This window comes from Tauraco erythrolophus, chromosome 5 (genome assembly GCF_009769465.1).
Source record: "Tauraco erythrolophus isolate bTauEry1 chromosome 5, bTauEry1.pri, whole genome shotgun sequence".
Taxonomy (NCBI): Eukaryota; Metazoa; Chordata; class Aves; order Musophagiformes; family Musophagidae; genus Tauraco; species Tauraco erythrolophus.
The window spans coordinates 15,976,804-15,999,760 of NC_141469.1; the positions used below are offsets into that span (position 1 = coordinate 15,976,804).

At 39.0% G+C, this 22,957-nt stretch overlaps 1 protein-coding gene across 2 annotated transcripts in view; it reads right to left on the bottom strand.

Moving 5' to 3' along the window:
* Window positions 1-22,957, bottom strand: part of SLC10A7 (solute carrier family 10 member 7) — a 149,485-nt gene that overhangs the window by 34,150 nt on the left and 92,378 nt on the right. The window contains exons 6-7 of one of the 2 annotated variants that reach the window (XM_086611834.1): window positions 16,066-16,101; window positions 1,645-1,728 (exon numbers count right to left, since the gene is read on the bottom strand). In XM_086611834.1, coding sequence (XP_086467960.1) covers window positions 1,645-1,728; window positions 16,066-16,101 — 120 coding nt within the window. The remainder of the gene's footprint in view (window positions 1-1,644; window positions 1,729-16,065; window positions 16,102-22,957) is intronic. The other variant, XM_086611835.1, reaches the window with a different exon arrangement.

Consider the following 22,957-nt stretch of genomic DNA (forward strand, 5'->3'; position numbering starts at 1 on the left):
ATTGCTGAGATTGCACCACTATAGGTTACTTTATTGCTGGATCTGCTGCCATGCTATTTGTTTCCTAGAAGTTTCCAGCTAAGGCTTTCAACTGATAGCTTCCAGTTTTTGGACCTTTCAGGACCAGAGGATTCAAGTACTTTTGTGTCTCTGTTTTTGGTGGAGTCTTAATTTAATTTTGACAAGGTAAAAATGTGATACACAGGTAGGTTCATCAGCAACCCTCTGTGGTCCTAATTAATAAGGAGGTTCTTTGGCATTTAACTCAAAGCATGTGAGCAATTCAATAGCCTTCAGAGACCCAGAGGTTATGTCCACTTTCCACATGGTATGGTTACATCCAGGTTACGCAGGTACTGATGCTGGTGGCTACTGTAATGCTTATCATACTCATTTTCTTATTAGACTTTAATGGGATTTTTGACCATACAAGAAACAAACTTCACTAGGACTTTGCTAAGTTACAGTATGTGCCAATTTTGAAATGTGCAATTACAGTTTGACACAAGACTGATTGTCTGTTCTACATAGCACAGGCAACGACAGATATTCTTAACCTTGTCCAGGGTGCTCCTTTATAGACTCCACTTCTATTTGCCTACGTTTTAACCGCCTTTCCATTTCACAGACTGCTTTAGGCTGACAAAATTTAGAAAGTTTCAGCTGAAACCACAGTTAAACTGGCTGCTAGAATCAGCAATGGTACCCTTTGGAAATGAACTGCAAATCCCACTGATACTCCCTTCATGCATTCTGAATGCCTGAGACAAATACTTAAAATTATGTAAGAATTAGGCTTCGAGTGTTTCAGCTTTGGTGTCCAAGAACAGTGGACACTTCTGACAACTTTTGGTCTTAATATAGGAATTCTGTGACATGGGAGAAAAAAATAATTAATATTTGTGAAAAAACAGGTACCACAGAGACAAGTGTCACAGAAAATCCTATATTGCAATTAGTATGTTTACACTGAGTGAAAGATTTCAATAATATGCCATGAAAAATAAGGCCTTGTGTTTCAACATGAACAAATATAAAATGAAATACTGAACAGCTGTTTATTCCATGAAAACTCTCCATCCAGTGTAACAAATGATAGAAGAGTCATGCAGAAAGAATAGTCTGCAATTGCACAATTAAAACCCTTATTGTAAAGTATAAGCAAAAAGGCTCGGGCAGCCTTTATTTTATTATTTCTTAACTTCTGACTGCTTAGCCCTTATATGTTTTTTTAATGTAGAGGATTTTTTATTCCTGTAATTAGTAGTAGATACTACACAGGGAGAACTTTCTTCCTTTTCCAGGCAAAGGGCATGTGACAAAAGGACTATATAGTATTCTCAAAGCTCATTTGTATGGGGCTGGAATTTCTCACAGTCTGGGCTGCCATTTTTCCCACTTTATGTTCACAAACTCCCTTCTCGATATGCAGTAGCGTATGTTTGTGGTAGTGAGGGACAGATGCTCAATCTCAACAAAGATCAATGTGGCTCCAGGGAGCACTGTAGCATCTTTTCTCTGATATTAGACTTCACTATCCTGAGGCTGTTCCTATGTGGCAGCTTACCAGGCTGCCAGTCTGTCTTTAAGATAGCTCTCTTCATCTTGTTTTTTTAAATAAGAATGTATATTTAAAAGACATACCTGTCCAATAATAAGGGGGACTACAACAGTCATAAACAGCTGGGAGAATATTGACGTAAAAGGCACAGAGGAGGATGATCCAAGCTACAAAAGAAAAATACACCATTAATATTGCACTTTTTCTTAGTATCTGCAAACTTCATACACTGATATTACACATTAATATACATTTTATTTTATGCATAAAAACTTGGAAGCATGTGCACACATGTTTAATTGTTAAGTCACAATAAAGCATTTGGTATTCCACAATAACAAAACTAAAACCATCTCTGGTTGATTATTCTATAATCTAAGGTAATAGTTCCATCACTATTCATTTAATGGAAATCCTGCTACACATATATGTAAAGTAAATCATATAAGCATTTACAGAATGATAGTCTAAAAAGACAGGGAGTGAATCTTCTTAACTAAGCAGTTAGCTCAACTAATCTTATCATTTATATAAATATCAAGCAACAAAAATTGGTGTATTTATTTTAATAAATAAAATGATGATAATAAAAGTAAAGACATTCATGTTTTATTTCAATGATGTTAAAGAAGAGATCTATTGAAAGTATATAACTATTCTTTCATTGAGACAACTGAACAGTGACAGGCTTAGTCTTCATGTAGGTGATCTCTTAATTACAATTGTAAATGCTAAAAGATGCAAGTAGAAAAAGTGAACTGAATGCAGTGCAACCTATTTCAGATTGCTTAGGAAAATATTCATTATATTTTACATTCTAATTGGACTTGGTTTATGCTAGGTCATTGAAAAAGTTTCATTTAACATAATGTAACATATCTTTAACAGCAATAGAATATGCATTAAAAACATATAGTAAGAAGACTGAAATAGCATTGTCAGAGCTTCCATGGACAACTGCTTGCTTCATGATGAGGATAAATGGCACAACGGTGAGGATTTCACAGATCCACCTTATTTTACATTTAGCACTTCACTTTAAAGATCCTCAAAATGATGACAGAATTCAGAATCTTTTCAGTTCCATCTAAATGATGCCGATTTCCTAAAACATTCTCATATAAGTCATTCTCATAAATTACGCTCAGACTGCATTATTCTTTTGACACTTATCTTCCTTTCAAAGCTACCTGCAGGCATGATAGACAAGGTGATCACACAATCTAGTCACTTCCTATAACTCTGCCTAGAAAAATCAACGTATGGCTGCAAAAGTGGGTTTGGCATAAAACCAGATTCTTCAGAAATTCAAAGAACAGAAAAATCAGAAGTTTCACATACTGAAGTATTTTACTTTATTCAGAAACGTACAACTAAAATCTTTACCTACAGAAAATAACCAGATGAGATAATAACCAGGCAAATTCACTGATGAGAAAATGCCAGTTATACCACTTTTGCAGTGGTTTACGTGTAGATGCACTGCTTTTTGTAAATGCCATTTGCATGTGCACTGCTTGGGAAAACGGTGCACACACCAGCAGGGCTGTCTTTATGCAAGCTGAGCTTTTGGTGTATGCAGATGGCACCAGAACTGGGAAACAGCATGAAATGGAATTAACTTCTGACAAAAGGAAATCACAAGACAGTGTTGTTTGGCTGGCTTAGAGTTTAAGAGAGCAGGACCAGACTAAATCTACTCTTTTTTTTTTTTTTTAAACATACTCCGCCACTTGCTTTCGTATGTCCCTGTCTGAATACACTCTAGGTAGAGAGCCTTGGGCAGAACATACGGGATACGGCTGTTTCCTACGTGTTACCTTAACTGGCAACATCAGGTAAGACTCAGTTTGGCCATTTAATAAATTACAGCATCTCATCCCCATTGCCTCTGATTTTAACAATGTGGGCATGGAAGATGGTTGAAGAGGACCTGAAGATGATGTCATCAGTGAAACTTCTGGTCTGCAAGTAGGGTGGAAGTGAGAGCACCAGGATTAGGGAGCCTAAACTGCCCATGGAGGCAAGAGGGAGAAGTAAGGGCTTGCAGGGGAAGAGTCAGATCCCCCATGTGAGTACCTGAAGTCAGGCAGTGCAGCTACTCCATTCCCAAGGGACACGGGGCTCTCTCTATGATTCCTTGCAGAAAGTGGAGCAGAAAACTCCATCATACCACTCATGATCTCCTTGTTGTTTTAATTCTTGTAAGGAGCTTCTGAAATTTTAAAACGTTCATAGTTTTTCAAGCTGTATTTGGACTTATTTTTTGCTACGTGCTGAGGAGCTAAAAGCATTACTTACTGTGTGTTCAAGGAAGCTTTTTCAAGTGAAAGTGAAGATTTTTAAACTTTAAAATCTGCCTGGGTCACAGAGGAATGAATCTAACCAAGCAGGCTGTACGCCAGGACCCTCTGCATAGTTTCACAAAACTATGAGACTTTAGCAGTGGCTCTTGCGCGCTTTCGTAAAAACACTGATTGGACTTCTCTCACTACTTTAAAGTTTTATGCTCAGTGGATGCATAATAAGTTTCTAAGCCAGGAATGAAAAACTGTTCAACAACGCAACACACTGCTGCAAAAGGCGGCCATTCAAACAGCGATAGTCTTGCCATTTTTTTTTGTAGCATCTTCAAGCTGTTGTGGATTCTTAAGCACTTGGTATATATAAGGATATGTTTTGCTTTGGGTGTGATGCTTTTCAGGTTTTGTTTGTTTGTTTTACATAATTATTAACTGAATTATAGGTACTGGCTGGCATGCTAAACCAGTTTACCTAGGAAAATTAAAATTATTTTATTCAAATTGACCATTCTTCTTTATCAGGATATCAGGGTATGGTTCTTCACTTTGTCAGCTTCACTCCACCCATCCAGGCTCATCTCACTGTCATCTGGACCACCAAAAAAGCAGAAAGTTTCAGGTAACTATCTCACCCTGACTACATTTTCAACGAAACAGAAATCCACATATCAGTCCAGAATGTCAAAATGAATAAATAACTACATGAGTTTTGCCCAGAGGAACTTAGTTCTTCAACGACATCTGGTTTGTAGGGAAAAAAAAACTCTTGTTCTTGTAGAAAAAGTCAAGTTTTTCTGCTTCTAATATGACTCTTCTCCTGCATGCTCCTATGACCATACTATTTTTGATCCTGTTTCTGTTGTATAGTTGAGAATCACATTCTTCTGCCAGTCTCCAGCACCTACGCTACTTTCTACAGAACAGCACAGAGCTAGCTTTTTTCTAGGGTCCGTAAGAGGTTCTAACACTCTGCTCTACCACACCGAACCTCTGTGCCCAGGAGCAGCGTGTTTGCTAGGCTCTGCCCCCACTTCATGCACTGCTATGGTATTAGACTTCCCTGTCCCACCTATTGTACTGACATTATTTCTTCAAACAGACTTCTGAACTTTGTTTCCCTTCTGTATATTATGACAACAACTCCAGTGGACTGGTTTTTATCAGAATCTGTTAGACAACATCTATAAACTCTTGTATTATCTTAATCTTAAATCTATTCCCAGAGAAAGACACAGAAGATAAGACAAAGACTGAAGAAAAAAGAAGCTAGGAACTTCTCAATTACACAGAAGAAAAAGGGTTTTTAACCCAGGCTCTGGACATACAGTGTCTGTCTATGAGGAACTACAAATGGTAAAGGACTCACAGCTAATGGATGCCTAATTTGACCAGGACTGCCTCAACATTTGTAGGATGCAAACTCATCAGTCTCACAAACGTAAGTGTCCCACAGACTCTCAGACATTGCCTGGGTTCCAGACTTCCTTTGAACTTGCGTATGTTCTCACATCCAGTTTGAGAAACAGAAGTGAGAACCGAGAAACGGAGGAAATAAAAAGCTTGATATAATGTTAATCAAACCTCCCTACACATTTACAAATGCAAATATCCTGTCTGAATGAATAAATACGGTTTTGCTCAGGTTTTGGTTTGATCAAGTTCAGTTCTGTGCTCCATTTGCTGTCATGAGACAATTTTTTTTTCAAAAACCACCTAAATGATCTGCATTGCACCAAAATTAGCATTATGCTAAAATGTCTGATTACATTCGGCTGCCCTCTGTGTTACAATAACCTCCATGCCTAAAAATTAACCTTTCTTCACAGGTAAACAAACAGAAGTACTACCGTAAGAACTGGTGTAAAAACATAGAATCAAACTGCTGATTTATAGCTGTAGAAAATAATGATTAGAATCTCTCAGTGAAGATAAAATACACCATTTAATGAAAAAATTATCACAATTTTTCATGCCACTATATTGTCTATGCTTATTTTAGAACATTTTTTTAAACAGAAGCTTGATATTGTAAAGTGATCGTTCTGTACTATTCTGGACATCAGCATTTCAGTTAAAGTTCCTTAATAAGGCAGCCCTGCTTGAATAGACTCACTATTCAAAAAAAGACCCTGAACATTCTTGCTTAGGGAAAGACACTTTTTACTTAAATAATCTGAGTGATTTCAGAAGGACAACTCAGATGAGCAGGAACTGCATGTTCTGCAAGTGTTTGCTGGATATGGCTGCAATGAAAGACAATTCCAGGCAAATCGATCCCAACAATTCTGTCACCATGCAGTACTTCAAACCTGACCTGCAGCACTCTTTCTACTTTAGTCCTAGACTTTTCTTCTTTTAAAAAACTCCTGTCAAATTATTTAGAGAGGTTCTTTATGAGTTTGTGGTAGAATCATAGAATGGTTAGGGTTGGAAGGGACCTCAAAGATCATCTAGTTCCAACCCCCCTGCACGGGCAGGGAAACCCTCCACTACACCAGGTTGCCCAAAGACTCATCCAACCTGGCCTTGAACACTTCCAGGGATGGGGCAGCCACAACTTCTCTGGGCAACCTGTTCCACTGCCTCACCAACCTCTGAGTGAAAAATTTCTTCCTTATATCCAATCTAAATCTGCCCTCTTTCAATTTAAAGCCATTGCCCCTTGTCCTATCACTACATGCCCTTGTAAAAAGTCCCTCCCCAGTTTTCCTGTAGGCCCCCTTTAAGTACTGGAAGGCTGCAATAAGATCATCCCGGAGCCTTCTCTTCTCCAGGCTGAACAGCCCCAACTCTCTCAGTCTGTCTTCATAGCAGAGGTGTTCCAGCCCTTGGATCATCTTTGTGGCCCTCCTCTGGACCCGCTCCAGTAGCTCCATGTCCTTCTTGTGTTGGGGACTCCAGAGCTGAACACAGTATTCCAGGTCGGGTCTCACGAGAGCTGAGTAGAGGGGCAGAATCACCTCCCTTTCCCCAAGAAACAAAAAAAATCACTTTCCCCAAGAAACATTGGCTTATCCTTAATTGATAGGCTATATTTAACTGGTTGTGGTAAAAACAAAAAATCAAACAGCAACCAAACAAGAGAAATCTTCCTTGCATAAAAACAAGACAACTCCCACCTCTCCTCTGGCCTCCACAAGCCAGATGCTCCATTATTCTCTTTCTGGCTGACTAGGCAGGTATCATTGCGGGTGTTCCATGTCTACAACTGCCACCGACTCAGAAGAAACACAGCTCCTACCAACCAGTCACACCGAATCATAATCCAGTGCCACATGTGCTGCACATATTGAGTCTATTTTGGAGGCAGATGTCCTTTGGGGCCTTACTCTTCCAGTGTTCTCCTGCAATTAACATGTTGCCTCAGGTTGCATCTTTGTGCTCTTCCTACACCATCAGCCAGCTTCAGCCTCGCCATTTGTTGGGCACAGACAAGGAAGCGAGGCAGGGTAGAAATCAGGGCAGAGCTGAGCAGGAGGGTCACTGGCTGCTCTCCTGTGAGATGTTTAATTTAAGCTTTTCTTTTCCACTTTCAGGTCAGGATACTCTGATACCTGTCTTTAAAATTCTGCGTTCAGTGCTGTATCATCACTGCTTCTGGTTGCTCTCCTCCAGTTCAGATTTTGTTGCCTTAGAGGTTTGTCTGGACCACTCCATGTGCTAATACCTTTATGTCCTCTTGTGGATGACAGCCCAGTTACAGAAAGGACATCAAAGGTGATGCACTTTTGGTAAAGATGTGGGTGGGATCCAGTTCAGTAATGAAGGACAATGAACAAGAGTGATCAGCTGAACTAAGCCCTCCTCCTTGCTTTGGACCCTTCCAGAACCCTTATCCTTACCCAGTGACTGCAGTACACTATGTTACAGCAGAAAAGCATGCACATTGCCCTGCGTAACCCACGTACTTGGCAAATGGAAATGCTTTGCAGTGAATACTCTGCACTGGGCAGTAACTGTAACAATGCTGAGGCTCTGGGAAGTAGGAAGGGTCTGTGCTACTCCACAGGAACGGCACTGATGGATGCCTACAAGTTCCATGGTGCTCGGCTCTAGATTTCAGGTAGGAGGTTGAAAGAAACGAATTGGTCATTCCTATAGAACCTATATGTTCTTCCTGCTCCATTGCTTTAAAGGCATTCAAATGCAGAGCATTTAGGTATCTCAGTCAGCAGAGAAGCTGTGTAAAAGATGCCAGCTCCCAGTGATTGACCAAGAGTCACTGGTACTGAAATTGTTCACCTCTACTGGGTGCTAACAGAAAGAGAAAGAAGGGAAGGCATATCACTGAGAACAGAGTTTCCATAGAATGTATTTAAATTTTAAAATAAAACTTTTAATTCTGCCTATCAAAAACTGTGATATGTCGCTTGACTCAGAGAAAGGGGCTAAAAGTACAATAGAGATCACATTCAATGGTTTGGCAATCATGTATTTTGACAAATACATCCTTCATTATTACTCTTAAAAATTAAAGGCAGACATGTCTCTAGTTCTGCTAAAGAAAAGAGATGTTCTGGTCTTATGGTATATTTTGTAAATTCTATCATATTCTATATGCTTCTGTGGCCATGGGAATTGGTTTGCCACAAACATTAAAAAAAACTAGCTGTCTACACATACCCTACAGTTTTGTTTGGCCTGCCCCCCCTCCCCCAAAAAAAAAAATTAAAAATCAAAGTTTCATAATCAGAAGTGCAGAAAAGAAAAGCTGACAATCCGTCCACTTTTTTTTTTTTTTTTTTTCCCCCCTCTGGCTTGGGCAAGGAGACTGTGTATTTTGGGGTTCCCTTGTTAAAGTGATAACAGATGCCTAATCCCGTTCTGGGTTCCCCTATGACACATTAAATACTAAGCCAATCTAAACAGATCTGTCTATTTCGAAGCATTTTATAGAGCTGTAAAAATAACCATAGGTATTCTTAATTTGAAATATACCAGAGCTACTCTTCCACTTTACTATGGTACAATGATCTTGAGGGCTAATGTAAAGAAAGAAGATCAAGCATACAGCCCGAAGGCACCTAAATGGGAGTTACATGATTAATACCCTTGGAGATCTGAGACTTAAGGACTAGCATCCAAAAATTCTGCTGCAAACAAGAGGGTGACTAACTAGAAAGAAATAGACTGGCAAACACAGGATAATTAAGAACCATGAATATTACGTATCCATGAAAAAGGCAGCTGTGACTTACCAGAAGAAATAAATCAAACAAAGTAGGGGATAGTTGTGACATTGCACAAGACCTGGATAAGCCCTTGTGAAGAACATGGCACAATTGTACGTGATTCTTATGACCTGGGCAGAAGAAGGAATTAAAACTGGAACAGGTGCACAAAACATCTCAGAATATGGGATTCGGGTTGTTGGAGTGTTTTTGTACTTATGTTTTAAAGATCAGAAATGCATGGCTTGTTTAGCCTATCTGACTGAAGACTGGGAAAGAGGTTAGGATTGTACACTATGTCTGAACCAGCGTGATAAATAGAGAATTGCTATTTGGGTGTATGATAATACTGGCAATAAAGACAAATGGGTAAAACACCTGTCACAAATACTTACTGGAAATTTAGTTTCTGCTCATGAAAGACACAAGTTCCTAGTATTGCAAGGGTGGAGGGAGAGCAAAAATCCTTACTTTTAAGTTGGATCATGTTCAGTTTTGAGGTGAATTGCACAGCATGGAGAAGCAGCAGACTGGGTGAGTCACAACACAATCCTCTTGGTATCCTGGTTCTATGATCCTATTAAGCGTCTGCTATGTAGAAGCAGGATGTGTACTTAAAAGGCTCCACTACCATTGTATACATGAAAATTTCAAGAGCAAAATGAATTGGAAAAGAAAGTCCTCCGAGGAAACACTACATATTTTAGAGTCTCCTACCTAGACAAATTTACAATATTTTGTGCATGTATCAGGAAGAGGGAGGGCCCCTGTTATTCTCTGACGGTTATTTGTATTCAATTTATATAACAAAGCCATAAAAGGTGAATTTGAAAAGGAATAAAATGATTAAGCAAATATTTCATGGCAGTCATTAAAAAGTTCTGCTTAATTGTAAAGGGTTTGGATCGGATCAGAAAATTTTGTCTTCCCAATGATTAAAGCAAAAGGAAACAGTGAGGTAAATAAGCAGGTAGAAATAATGATGCACTTTAAATGTTCCACGTGAATGAGTTGATCTGTTAACAGCTAATGCACTATGCTGCTTCCTCTCCCTTCCCCCCGCACTGTAATCAGCCTTTTGTCACATACTAGTGAAATCCATTAGCTGCAACTTTCTTATCAACTTCCAAGGCCTTCCAGCTACTAAAATATTTGCATATTTAACGATTCATTTGACTGGTATCAAGTCTCATTTACCAAGTGCTTGAGATGAAAAAGAGGGTACAGTGTGCAGAAATCATGGTTGGGTTTTTTTTTTAAAAAAAGACAGCTCCTTTTAATAAAAATATTTATCTGAAATATGTGGGATTGGAGAAGACGGCAAAAATTTGAGAAGTTATCAACAAGTTTTAAAACAATGTTTTTATTTAAGGATTGTGAGTATATGGGAAAGCTTTTAACTTCAGTATTTCAATCAGCTTTGACTTTCATTCACGTCCTTATTCATCAGTCATTTTATTTTTTTTTTCTGTGATACTCGCACCGAATTTCCTTCATTTGTCTACTCCTGAATTCTTTCAGCAGTGCTACTTTCTAGTACTTATGGCATCACCACTACTATGCCACCATAAAAAAAAAACCCTACTATAACATGGAAAAATTTCAGAGGGTACCAGAAAAGAAAACATCACTGACTAAATCAAGAAAAGGAGCAAGCTGATAAAGCCTTGGGAAGATTCCATTTTGACAAAACGTCACAGTAATCTTCTTTGGTAAAACAGCAAACATGGGAGCAATGCATGACAGTTACATGGAGGTTTTTGCCAAGTATATTTTTAAAAATCCACATGAATTTTGCATTGGCTCTTTAACATTCCACGTTAACTGGTTTGCAGTATGCTTCTGAAGAATGTAAAGAACATAAAAATGTAAAATACTTACTTATCTCTAACATTTTCTTTGATGGCTTTCAATAAAAATACATAGATTCACATACCTTGACTTTTGTTACTTTGATAGCTTACTGGCTGTATTTCCAACAACTGAAACGACCACATCTGTCAGACACTGAGTCTCAACAGTAAGGGTAATACCAAGAAGGTGGCAGAGCTGGGATACTGTGCCATAAACACCGCAGCACCACATTTGGCTCCAAGAGGTGCGCAGATGACTGACTTCTCGTATTTTGATACCAAATACAATCAATAAAATCATAAGCTTGTGTGGCTTGGTAAAATTGCCAGTCCACGTGCTCAACTGACTTTAAGGACAGAGAGGGCAACTCCATCCCACTGCGGCTGGAAAGGAACAGAGCTACGTTCACACAAGAAAGGTCACTCTGCGTCATCCTCTTATACGGTAGCACAATATCTATGCTCACTCTGCTTCCAGGGCAAATGCAAGAGACAAGACCTGGCTGAGGCATCAGGCTGGCCTCCATCCTCTGCAATATAAAGGCATATGAAATCCCTCAATGAAAATAAACCTGCATTCCTACATATTCCTGGTTCTCCATGACTAAAGTTACAATCTAAGTGAGACGATATAACTACAATCGTTGCAGAGTGCAGTGCTCCTGAAGTTCTGTATCTCAAAGGAGGCATCATAAAAAGGTGCTGACATCTCGAGGCTATTAAGGAGATCACAGCACTATTATCTTCACAGTACGATGACACCTTTTGTTTAACTGTCTTTTAGTAATGTAAATGTGCCTAAATGCAGCATACTTAAGAATTCAAATCATAAACTGTTACTAGAAATCATAAAGCATTATTACAATTACTAAAGGAAATAACTAAACTGAACATACAGAACAAGTCATATGATTAAAGATAGACAGTCATACCCAAGTGACTAACTTCCTCAGGCATTACTTAACCTGTTCGTAGCCATTATTTATTGATGGCAACATAGTTATTTCCAAAAGCAAAATTTAGTCTACACTTCATTTTCTAGTTGGTGGTTTTCCTCCCCGCACTGCCCCCCGCCCCCCCCCCGCAAATGTCTTTGAGAAAATAAAACTGATTTCTCTGCTTTAAAAAATTTCATGATCAATCTGTTTGTTACCTCTGGCTTCAGCTAAGTATATGACCTGACAAGAGGAGGACAGACAGCATCCTTCTCTGAATGCTTTCATATGCAGCCTCCTAATTTTCATTAATGAAACGTTGTAGAATGTTGCAAAGAAATGTGAACAGCATAACCCCGTGTTAACTTGAAACTGATGTATCTTATGGCACTTTGTTTCAACACTCACCACATTTATGAACTCCAATCAATTATATATAGTTTATGGGACATTGCCCATTTATAACTTCTTTGCTGGGAAAATAACATATTAACTGTTAATAATAAGGGTTAACACAAGGATGATGATATTTCAGATTAACCCATCTGGAAGCCAGATTCAATAGCGTCTTACTAGGCAAAATGTTAATCACAGGTATCCGAGGTGAAGGCGGCTATTTAAAGTCTAGCTAGGTATCCTCACTAGGATACACTCCGGTAATTACGTGCACAGTATTTAAGATTTCTTCAAATCAATCAGAACTTCCTGGAATGCTTTTTTCCAGTAAGGTTTACACCAGGAGTTTCATAGTAGAAATACACTTTTCTGAAATGTAACTGACAATCTTATGTTCAACATCATTCCTTTAAGATGATAAATTATCTGCATTAAACGGATTATTTATTATAAGCCTCAACATGTCTTTATCAATGTTGTTTGGACAACTTATGTTTACACTACTAGGCAATTATGAACAGAAAAGGCAGTTCAGAACATTATATTCTCTGGTGCACATAGGGCAAAATTTAAACCATAACCACTACTGCAGGTTAAGCTACATTACAAAAGTTAATGGACAACAACGTATTTTATTTCTGGCAGCACTAAGAGTATTTTATGCACCGTACACAGGAAGACTAACAAATAAGATCACTAATACAATATAGCATTCAGACTACTGTAGTATGACTCTGGAAGAGTTAATGCTCATGAGTACCAAATTCAGGAATTGGAATTCACTGAAGGCATTGACTTCAAAGGTCCCTGAATGCTATTCAGAAGTCCAGCTCAGCTACTGTTGAGGTAAATAAGAATTTTATCTTGAAACTTAAAAATTCCACCCTTTATGAACTAAGCACTAAGGCTAAGTTACACGACTAAACTAATGAATGGTCCAGAAAAGATGACCAGGAAATTACGAGTCAGTGTTTCCCACTCCACAGTAACTATTCAGCACCACATGAAATGATCAAGCAGCAGATTGTAAATGAGTCAACAGAAACATGTGAACTGTGTGCTTGAATCCACTACATGTTGAGCAAGCCTGATGCATCAAGGAAACTCAAAGGAAAATTAGAGAGGTTCTCAAGAAAAAAAAAGTTTCGGCTGTCCAAACCACTGACTGCCAGGGTACAGGAACAGTACATCAGGGCATGCACGTTTAGTTTGCTATTCTACGTATCTGCCACTAGATAAACTGAACCTTCAGAGAAGGTAGATCTCATCTCAGCAAGATGTGCTGCTGGGCTGACCAGAATGGCTATTCTTCATGTGTGAAGTTCTCGAAGATCTCAAGGAGATTTAAATATTTGTATATCCCAAGACGAGGCCAAAATTTGGGCTTTGTGACCAAAAATAAAAAAAAAAGCAGGTTTTGTAACTCCCCCTATCCCCAGACTAGTTTATCTCTCCTACGAAAAAAATAATTCATGTGTGTATTTTCCTCAAGAACAGCAGCTTCAAGTCACGTTGAACCGCACAACAATCATTGTGCATTATACACACTTCTCCTACAAGTGTCTCCAGGGCTTGTAGGAAGAACAGAGGCACACGCTTTGCCTTCCTGTTCTTGCACACATAACGTTTTATCACCTCTTTTGAGAAGTAACAGTGAAAACTGCAATTTATGGGATAGAATATCTTGTTATCTGTCCATAAAGTCACCAAAGGAAAGATCTTTATCTTGCTTGAAAAGGTACGCAGATTCATAGATTCATAGATTTCTAGGTTGGAAAAGACCTTAGAGATCATCGAGTCCAACCATCCCTAATCCCCATTAAACCATATCCTCAAGTAGATCATCCACCCTATTCTTAAACACATCCAGGGATGGGGACTCAACCATCTCCCTGGGCAGCCTATTCCAGTGGCTGACAACCCTTTCAGAGAAGAAATACTTCCTAACATCCAACCTGAATCTCCCCTGACTAAGCTTATACCCATTTCCTCTTGTTCTATCACCCATCACTAATGTAAAGAGTCCTTCCCCTACCTCCCCACAATCTTTTCTCAAGTATTTATAGGCCGTAATCAGGTCTCCCCTCAGCCTCCTCTTCTGCAGGCTAAACAGCCCCAACTCCCTCAGCCTCTCCTCATAAGTTTTATTTTCCAGCCCCTTGACCAGTTTAGTCGCCCTTCTTCAGACTCGCTCCAGGAGCTCAATATCTCTCTTAAAGCGAGGGGCCCAAAACTGGACACAATATTCCAGGTGCGGCCTCACCAGTGCCGAGTACAGGGGCAGGATCACTTCCCTGCTCCTGCTGGTCACACTATTCTTGATACACGCCAGTATCCCATTGGCCTTTTTGGCCACCTGGATTATTCCCTAACATTTCCATTTCTACAGAAACTATCCTTTTGGGCTATGCAGAGCACCAAAACTCAGTGAGGTATAGCAGGGTGAAAGTTGCCAGCAAGCAAAAGTAAAAAAAGCTGAAGTTTCAGTCACTTAGAAACAAAGGCACAGGTCTCTGGGTGAATGTCTGGGGAAGAAACATGTCCCATACAGGAGGGAAGAGGACAGGAAAACAGTGAGGCAGACCATCTGGTATCAATGTATTCAGTGCAAGAATAACAAACCACCTATTTTTCTTAGAGCAATTATCTTTTTCAACCTGATGTGTATTGGTACCTATGATATGGTCAAAGCAGTTCTTGTGTAAACATAGCTACATCAGATGAATCACAATTTGTTACAGTAAAATAAAAATCTTCCCACACAGCTTTACTGAAGGTGATAACGTTACAGCCACTCTCACAGTACTATTTATCCCAGTTTAGCATACACTGCTATATTTGTATACAGTACATATGCTGCTTACGCATCCCTACTATAAACAGGGTGCCACTTGCATGCCGCTCACAAACTGCTTCAGACTAACTTCACGCTTACCCTCCTTTCCAGGGTGCTGGCTTACATACAATGCAATTAGTAGGATAAACATAAAAGACAATGTATATCTCTCCTGAAATCCTTGAAGTGCTTCAGCCTATTTCCCCGCTCTTCACAAAGCCACAGTCCTCAGTAACTTGCGCCATACCATACCATTCGTGCCAGCAAACGCTCAAGCACTAAGACTTCCTAACTGACAAGGGACCTACTAAAGCACCACTATCCATCTGTTACAGTCTCTTCATTGTACGCTGACTAATATTCATAGCTTTATAAAACATGAAGATAAAACTTGGGTTTCTCCCTTTTCTTCTACAACCAACTGTAAGTACCCAAGGCCCTGACTGAAGACTAATGATTGAAAAAGAAATCTTAAACTAACAGGAACAAGGCAGCAGGACATTTAGGGATACACACGGGCTCTAGTAATTTGTCTTGCTGCTGCTGCTCTTATCTCACTAACCTCTACCACAAAAATACCCACGGGCTTAGCTGCCGAAGAGCGAGGCTCTGTTTGTTTGAGGAGTGCTTTCCCAATTGGCCTGCCATCCATTTTGGATCAGCATCATCTTGTCCAGCTCCCGCATGCAAAAGGTCTCCAAGAGATCTCCTAACTGAGCGATCATCTTTGGCAAGTGCTTGTATTTTACTCAGCCTAATACCATATGGTTTTGTAATTCAGCAAGAACAAAGGGGCTTTGTCCTCTTAGAATGAAGTGCAGGTAGCATTTGCATGCATTGCGACACACTTTGATGGCCTTTCTGGGAGGCAGCTTATTTCAAATACTGACCAGAAAAATCTTCCTCGTTATTTAAGCATTGTTAAATCACCCAAATTTACGTCTTAAATATACTGTCTAATAGGTGCAAGGTTACCCAGTAAAAAGACATCTTAAGATCAAGATACTTACAAAAAGCAGAAGCAGAAGTGGAGTTATAACAATGCCCTGGAAGAAACGAACAAACAAAAAGTCTGTTAGTCAGGGAAGCAGAATAGTCTTTACTTCCTTGTACCTTAGTGAGTGGAAATACACAAACATCATTCAACATCACAGAAATGAAGTAACAAGTTCAACTTTGCTCTTCACTGTTTGTTCTTTAACATCTGTACATCGATCATTTTATAAACTATACTCGGTACAAAGTACCTTTTTTTTTTTACCTCTAGCTTTCCCCATTTTGCACCCAAGCCCCTCTATTCTAAAACATCTGATACACAGAAATACAGATCATTTTTATTTTAAAAAAGCATATTAAAGCTGTCCCCTCATTGCGGTACCTTAACTTCACTAAGCTGCTCCTCCTTAGGGGGAGACTTGTGATCAAGTCCCATGCTACCCAGTCCCAGGTCCTCTTCTGAGCGAAAGCCGCATCAGCCGTGATGAATTAGGTGTCGTGACTGTGTTATGTAAACTGATATTCCCCAAGGAAATGAGCTGAGATCTCAAAACTCATTTCACTTGATTAGACTTTGCGTCTCACTGGTAGAAGGCAAGTCTTTCATCTAATTTAATCACACAGGACCACCTCAGCTTTCTGCATCCCCCAGGCAGGCGCGAGCAAAAAGACTTCACTGTCTTCACTGACAAGGAACAGGTTTAAAGCTGATGATTGGACGAAACAGAGGATTTTAAGTTTCATGAGAGCAAATCTTAAAATGTGTTGTTTGGATTGGGAGTTAACATGACATGCATCAGTTTCACAGCTGCAAATAGCCATTCCCCATCATCTTTCCATCTGACTTCAATATTTTATTTATTGCTCAATAAAATGATTCTATCATTTAATGCATGCTAATTCACAAAGCTTGCTCAGAATGTCTCTAAGCCAAGACTACCCTTCATCCAGATATGTCTCAATAACTAGTTTTTCAGCTATTCACAAACTTTATTGTTTAAAGGATGAAAGTCCGAAACTTGCTCACATCCATCTAAAAGGATGCTTATTTTGTTTGGTTTTAGCTCCAAGTGAAAAACAACCAAACAAAAAAAGCAGTTGCCCCCTGCTTTTCATTTAACCTTGAGTAACACAGCTTTATTTCCATCTTTTGGAAGCTAATATAAAGAAAAACCTTATATGACTAGTTTAATATTTCCTTTCTGAGTCCACAAAAAGTCACAGATCCAAACAGCCCATTAGGCACAGGGAGTTCCTATTGTGCTCTTAAAACAAAACGCAACAAGTAAACGCTACAAGTGATAGCAGGCAAGAAGGATCGAGGAGGCAACAGTTGAGCTGTGCAACTTGAAGGCTCTGCAGAGTTTAAAAACATATTTTAAAATAAATAATATATGCTGTATCTGACTGCCCCACAGCTGAGCTATCCATAATCATTTATCTTTTTGCACGTCACAGCTGAGATAGATCATAAAAGACTAGAAAGAGAAGAAGTAGAAGCAATAAGAATTGCTTCAGGGAGTCACACGCTGTTTACAGGGAGGCCTAGAACAAACGCAGATAAGTTATGAAGAAATACAGGTGTTCAAGTACACCAGCTGTACAGGAAGAAACAAAAGTTGAGGAAGAGGGGAGGTACCAAGACTGGAACCGACACTTGTGTGCAGTAGCATCTATGATGCTTAGAACGGAGAACTGACTCTAAGATCTGTATTACATAGATGCAACACAGTCACTTCATCAGGATGACCGAACTCCAGCTTTTACGAGCTACTACCAAGAATACATGAGCCAGGCTTTACCCTTCTTTCCCTTTCCCTACTGATAACCACACTGCACAGCTCAAATATTACCAAGTGTCTGAGCATTCCCCTAAGCATCCTGTAATTTTGGGACGGCAGAACACAACTGCAGCAGGGTTCCACCTTCAGATCTTCCCATGAGTGAAGAGCAGCATGGATGGAGAGGGAGACGACACGTCAAAAGCATCCTGTACTCCAAATGAGCACTGAGCGTAGGGAGAAGAGAGCATGCTGCCAGCTGGTGAGTACAGCCAGCTCGCCTCTAAATCTGAAGGAACTCATTGATTCAGCACCATTAGTCATTTCTTACGCGCTTCACGCCTCAGTACATTTCACAGCACTTCTATACATTACAAAAAAATTCAAAGGTTAAAAAAACCACAAAGCAAAACAACCTTTCCCTTTATCCTGTTGATAAATAAAGATGATGTCCTTCCTTTTTTAGGATGGGACCTGTAACTTGGTGTATATATATTTGCTTTAGAAGCTTGGTGATACTAACACAATGGGCAGCAGCCACTGTTAATTCAAAGCATATGTCACAAAAGGAAACGTTACCTCTGTGACAGTTACATTTCTTCATAATTCTGTAAGCAGAGAGGAAGAGAATCCTGGTATACATCATAAATAGACTCCTGACTGAGCTCGTTGAAAATCTAACATTCAAAAGGTCAATTCCAGCAATTCTTTACAAAATTTTGCTATTAAACCTGGTGATCTTAATAATCAGAAGCAAGTTTCCTGTTGCCTCACCACAGAAAGGATTTACAAGGTTGAATCTTCCCATTTGCAACATACACGCAATTCCCTGGGAAGCTAAACAATTACCTGACAGAACAGACAAGTTCATATTAAAAAATAGATGCTGTTGCTGAATCAGAGTAATCTGATGTTAATGTTTTATTTTGATAAGGAGAGTCGGTTTGAAAAACCACAGGGATTACATTAAAACAAAAGATTTTTTTTTCCAGTTAGTACTGCTGCGGTGACTACGATGATTTACAGGTGTAAGCAAAGCAAGATTTACTGGGGGAGGGAACCTCTGTTACCAGACCAAGTGATGGGGTCAGTAAAGAAGAAACTTTGGGCACATAAAGCCCATTTATATGTTTCCTGAAAACACCGATGTGCTTTTATATGCAAAAGCCCTTCTCTTCAGGTTTCTGTTCCAGATTTGAAGAAGAGTTTACACGACTACGGTATGTCTAAGAAAAGGTATTATCTTTCCCTGCACACATCGCCTTGCTTCAACAAATGACCTATTCATTAGGAACGTGCTTTTCTATCTGCTCATAAGTGTTATGTGATGTTATGATCTTAATTCATACCCACTAAAGAATAATAGAGAGCACACCGAGTCCAAAGCCTACAGATAGAAAATATAAAACTGATTCACTCAGAATAAAGAAAAGGTGGAAGAAAACAGTTACTCCGCAAGGTCCAGCTCACGCGCTCGCAGAGGCTTCACAAAGATGAGCACATTCTGACACGGGCAGCGTGTCTGCCTTCTACGACTGCGACAGGCTGAAAAGCACAAAGGAAGCTAAAAATTAAAATAAAGACTATCGTTTCTAAGTCCATTGGACACCAACACCATCAGAGAGGAAAAAGTAACTGAATTTGACTATGCTTTTCCCTGCCTTGCTTTCCAGGCAAGTGCTGTCAAATACATAGTGTATGGAGATAAACAGATTGTAGATTAGCACTTCCAGCAGAAGCTGAGCATCTGCCCTTGAGAATGCAAGGTCATTACACAGTTTTAGCATCTCCAAAGTTCGGGTGGAGTGTTAAGCTTTCCGACTGCTGCCCACAATGGAGCCAAAGTTGTAAAGTGACTGCCGTTTGGTATCAGCAGAAAAACTTTCAAGAAATCCATTTACACCTCTGATGTGAAAGACTGACTGAATATATTTCAATGATTTTAGTGGAAAAGGAAGAAAAAAATTCTCAGCCTGACCTGAGACACTGATACAACATAAGAGCCTGAACAAGTCAGATATCTGCAAACACATTTCTTTTTACAGTAAAGATAATGAAACATGTCTTAATTAAGAGAGTTTAAATGCAGCTTTTTGTGTGCAAGAATGTGCATAAATGTACACTTTATCAGCAAGGATGTACTTAGACACCCATTTAATTGTTATTTGCCTTGTATAGATAAAGCTATTAAGAGGTTTTCTATATGTTTCATCCAGTATAGCATAGCTGTAGAGCAGATATTAAAAGATGTTCATTCTCCAAAAGAATATGTAGAATCAATACATGCAATTGGCTGCCAAACTGGACAGCAAAAGGAAGGAACATAATCAATTTGAAACTATGATAGCAAATCATTAAGAAAGAGATTATGCAAATAGTAAGAGGAAGGTGGGCACAGATCCAGAGGGACACATGGTAGAAGACGAGTAAGGATTATTGTAATGAGGCATGAAATACATGTGAACTTTCCTTCGTTTCCTTTACCCACAAATTTCCCATGCAATTTTTCTTCATTCTTACAGGTCACCAGTATGACACGCATGTGGCAATTACTAGTGAAAAAAAGCCTTAACCAAAGTTGCGTCAGATTTGTCTTAAGAAGTAGGGCTAGAAAGAAAAAGAAAACATTTCTAATCAACATTCCGAACAAATGTGTATTTTCTGAAATCAATTATCCACTCGTGCTTAATGCTACAGATGCTCTTGAATGCTTCATCGGAGCAGGACATAAAAGGAGCAAAAGTGTAAGTGGCGTTATGTTATAAACTGAATAAAGGTTAGTAAAAAGTTAACTGGGCAGCATTTGCATTACTACTGAGAGGGTAAGGTGCGAGAAAAATGGCTATGAACTCTGCATAATTTCATCAGAAGACAAGCATGAGTGAGAACTGAAACTCAATCTTTGTCTGTGTACAGCAGTATTTCTCACATGGTTGTACTTCAAGAGTCGCTGGCACTTTTTGGAAAAGAAACAGCAACCAAAAAAAATCCAGCCTGCCTCCCCTCCAAAAAACTATATCTCTATGTAGTTTTTCTGATTACAAATGAGAGATAGACTTTACCTCGAAACATTTATTTCTATTTCTCCTTAAGTCTTTTGCTTCCTTGTTTTTGTGCTTGGAATTGTGTTTAAAAAAAAAAAACACCCACAACACATATTTCTTTATTTTGTTTTTGACAAAGTTGCAGACAACTTTATGATGTTTTACATTTCAAAGAGAACCTCTGCCTCTAGAAAAGTACTTCTAGGTCTGAATTAGGTACGTTTGTGAGCAGTAGACAGCTAGTACCAAAATTCTGACAGAATATAGATAAACAGATGTTCTCAAAAAATCTGGTACCACCACAAAGGGAAAAAAGTGGGCTCTCCTAAAGGTCAAAAAGCCATGTGCTTTTCAAGAACATGATAGAGATTGTAAAGACCATAACAGCACTCAAAGCCAACTCAGTCTATTCAAATGAAAGAGTACAAGTCTCCATCCTACCCTCACCCCTTGGTCTGGTCACAGCTCCATCATTCCATGTCACGACATGACACCTCTGTAAAACGTTGCTTATTAGCTGCCATACCACATTACGCATCCTCTTGAATGAGCTGATTTAAAGTATAGTCCTATGCCAAACTGCTTGGCAGTATTCTTTATTTTAGACATCAAAGAATGACTCCCACTGCTGAATCAGAGCTTTACATACCTGGATAACCAGTCAAAATCCTCAGAAATGAGTTGCCTTCTCCCTTCTTTCACCTGTCCTCACCCTCTTTGGAACTAGACAGAACCTCTTGACAGACATCACAGAACAAGATCAAAAAAAAACCCTACGTTAAATATACTTAGTTCCAAATCAGCAGAGCAAAAAACATTAGAAGTCAGGTTGAGACTAGGCAAGTCCTCGTGAAACCGTTAGTATGTGCTGAATGAAGAGGGGTCATAAGAGAAAAGGGCCAGATAACGGGGTTGCATAGGCAACTGTGAATTTTACATATTTCACTTTTCAAGTACTAAACCATTTTAACACCATGATTTAAGTCCATAACTGAAATTATCTGGAAAACATTTCAGTGCCTTAGTATTTGGCTGCAGAAACCTATTTAAGAAAAACTTTTTCTGGGTTCTTCAAATAGTTATTAATATTTCTGTAAGCATGGCTATATAAACTAGGCTGTTCATTTGTTCCTACTTGAAGACAACACTGGAGGTGACAATTTTTTGTTGAATGAGATGCTGAAGTAGATTTCCACAATAAAACATGTTTTCTCTCGCTTTCAAACTTCATGTCCATGTAAATGACATGAATGTTTGGTTTCATCTCTTGCAATCTCAGACATTAAAGTCAGAACTGCACTTTCAGGTGCTCTTGTAATTTCAGTCATTGCCCCATGACACAACTTCAACATTCCTGCGTTGTTCCGATGTGAACATCACAGAAGCTCCTGATGCCAAATATCACTTGCCTTCTGTTTTCCAATTTAGTTATTTTCAAAATCATTTCAGGTGCAAAACACAGGTCTTAAAGTCTCTGACCATATATCCCATTTCTGTCAGCTACTCCAATAACATTGCTGAGTTCAGAGAAGGCTTATACAACCATAAGACTTCAAAATAAAATACGTAATTTAGCTCTTTATTGTCCTGTTTTATATCAAATGACTGATCTGAGTGCTGGGAAGAACAAAGGCTTATGAAGTGATGCTTTTTAGGATGCTAAATACCCCCATCCTCCCCAAAATAAATAATAGGAAAATCTGAAAGATATTGAAAAGAATATGAAGTTAAATTCACACATTTTGTTAAATTAATAAACACTGTACAACACCAAGGCAATGAACTAAAACACAAAATTGAAAATACAATTCCACATAATCCTAATCCAACTGTATTTATAAACATGCACCACAACAATAGCTGCAACTCATCCAATTTGGCCAATATTGAATTTTAATAACAAAACCATAAAATTAGAAGTGCTATGTCAAAATGGCTTTTGCTTTATCAGAGAGGGCAAAATAAACCAGATTTGATATCAGCTATGAGATTATGCACAGTACGTTGTGAACTGCTCCAGACATTGTACCACCTTTGTTCCATTGTGTCAACTTAGTGGCCTCTACTGTGATAAGGGAAAT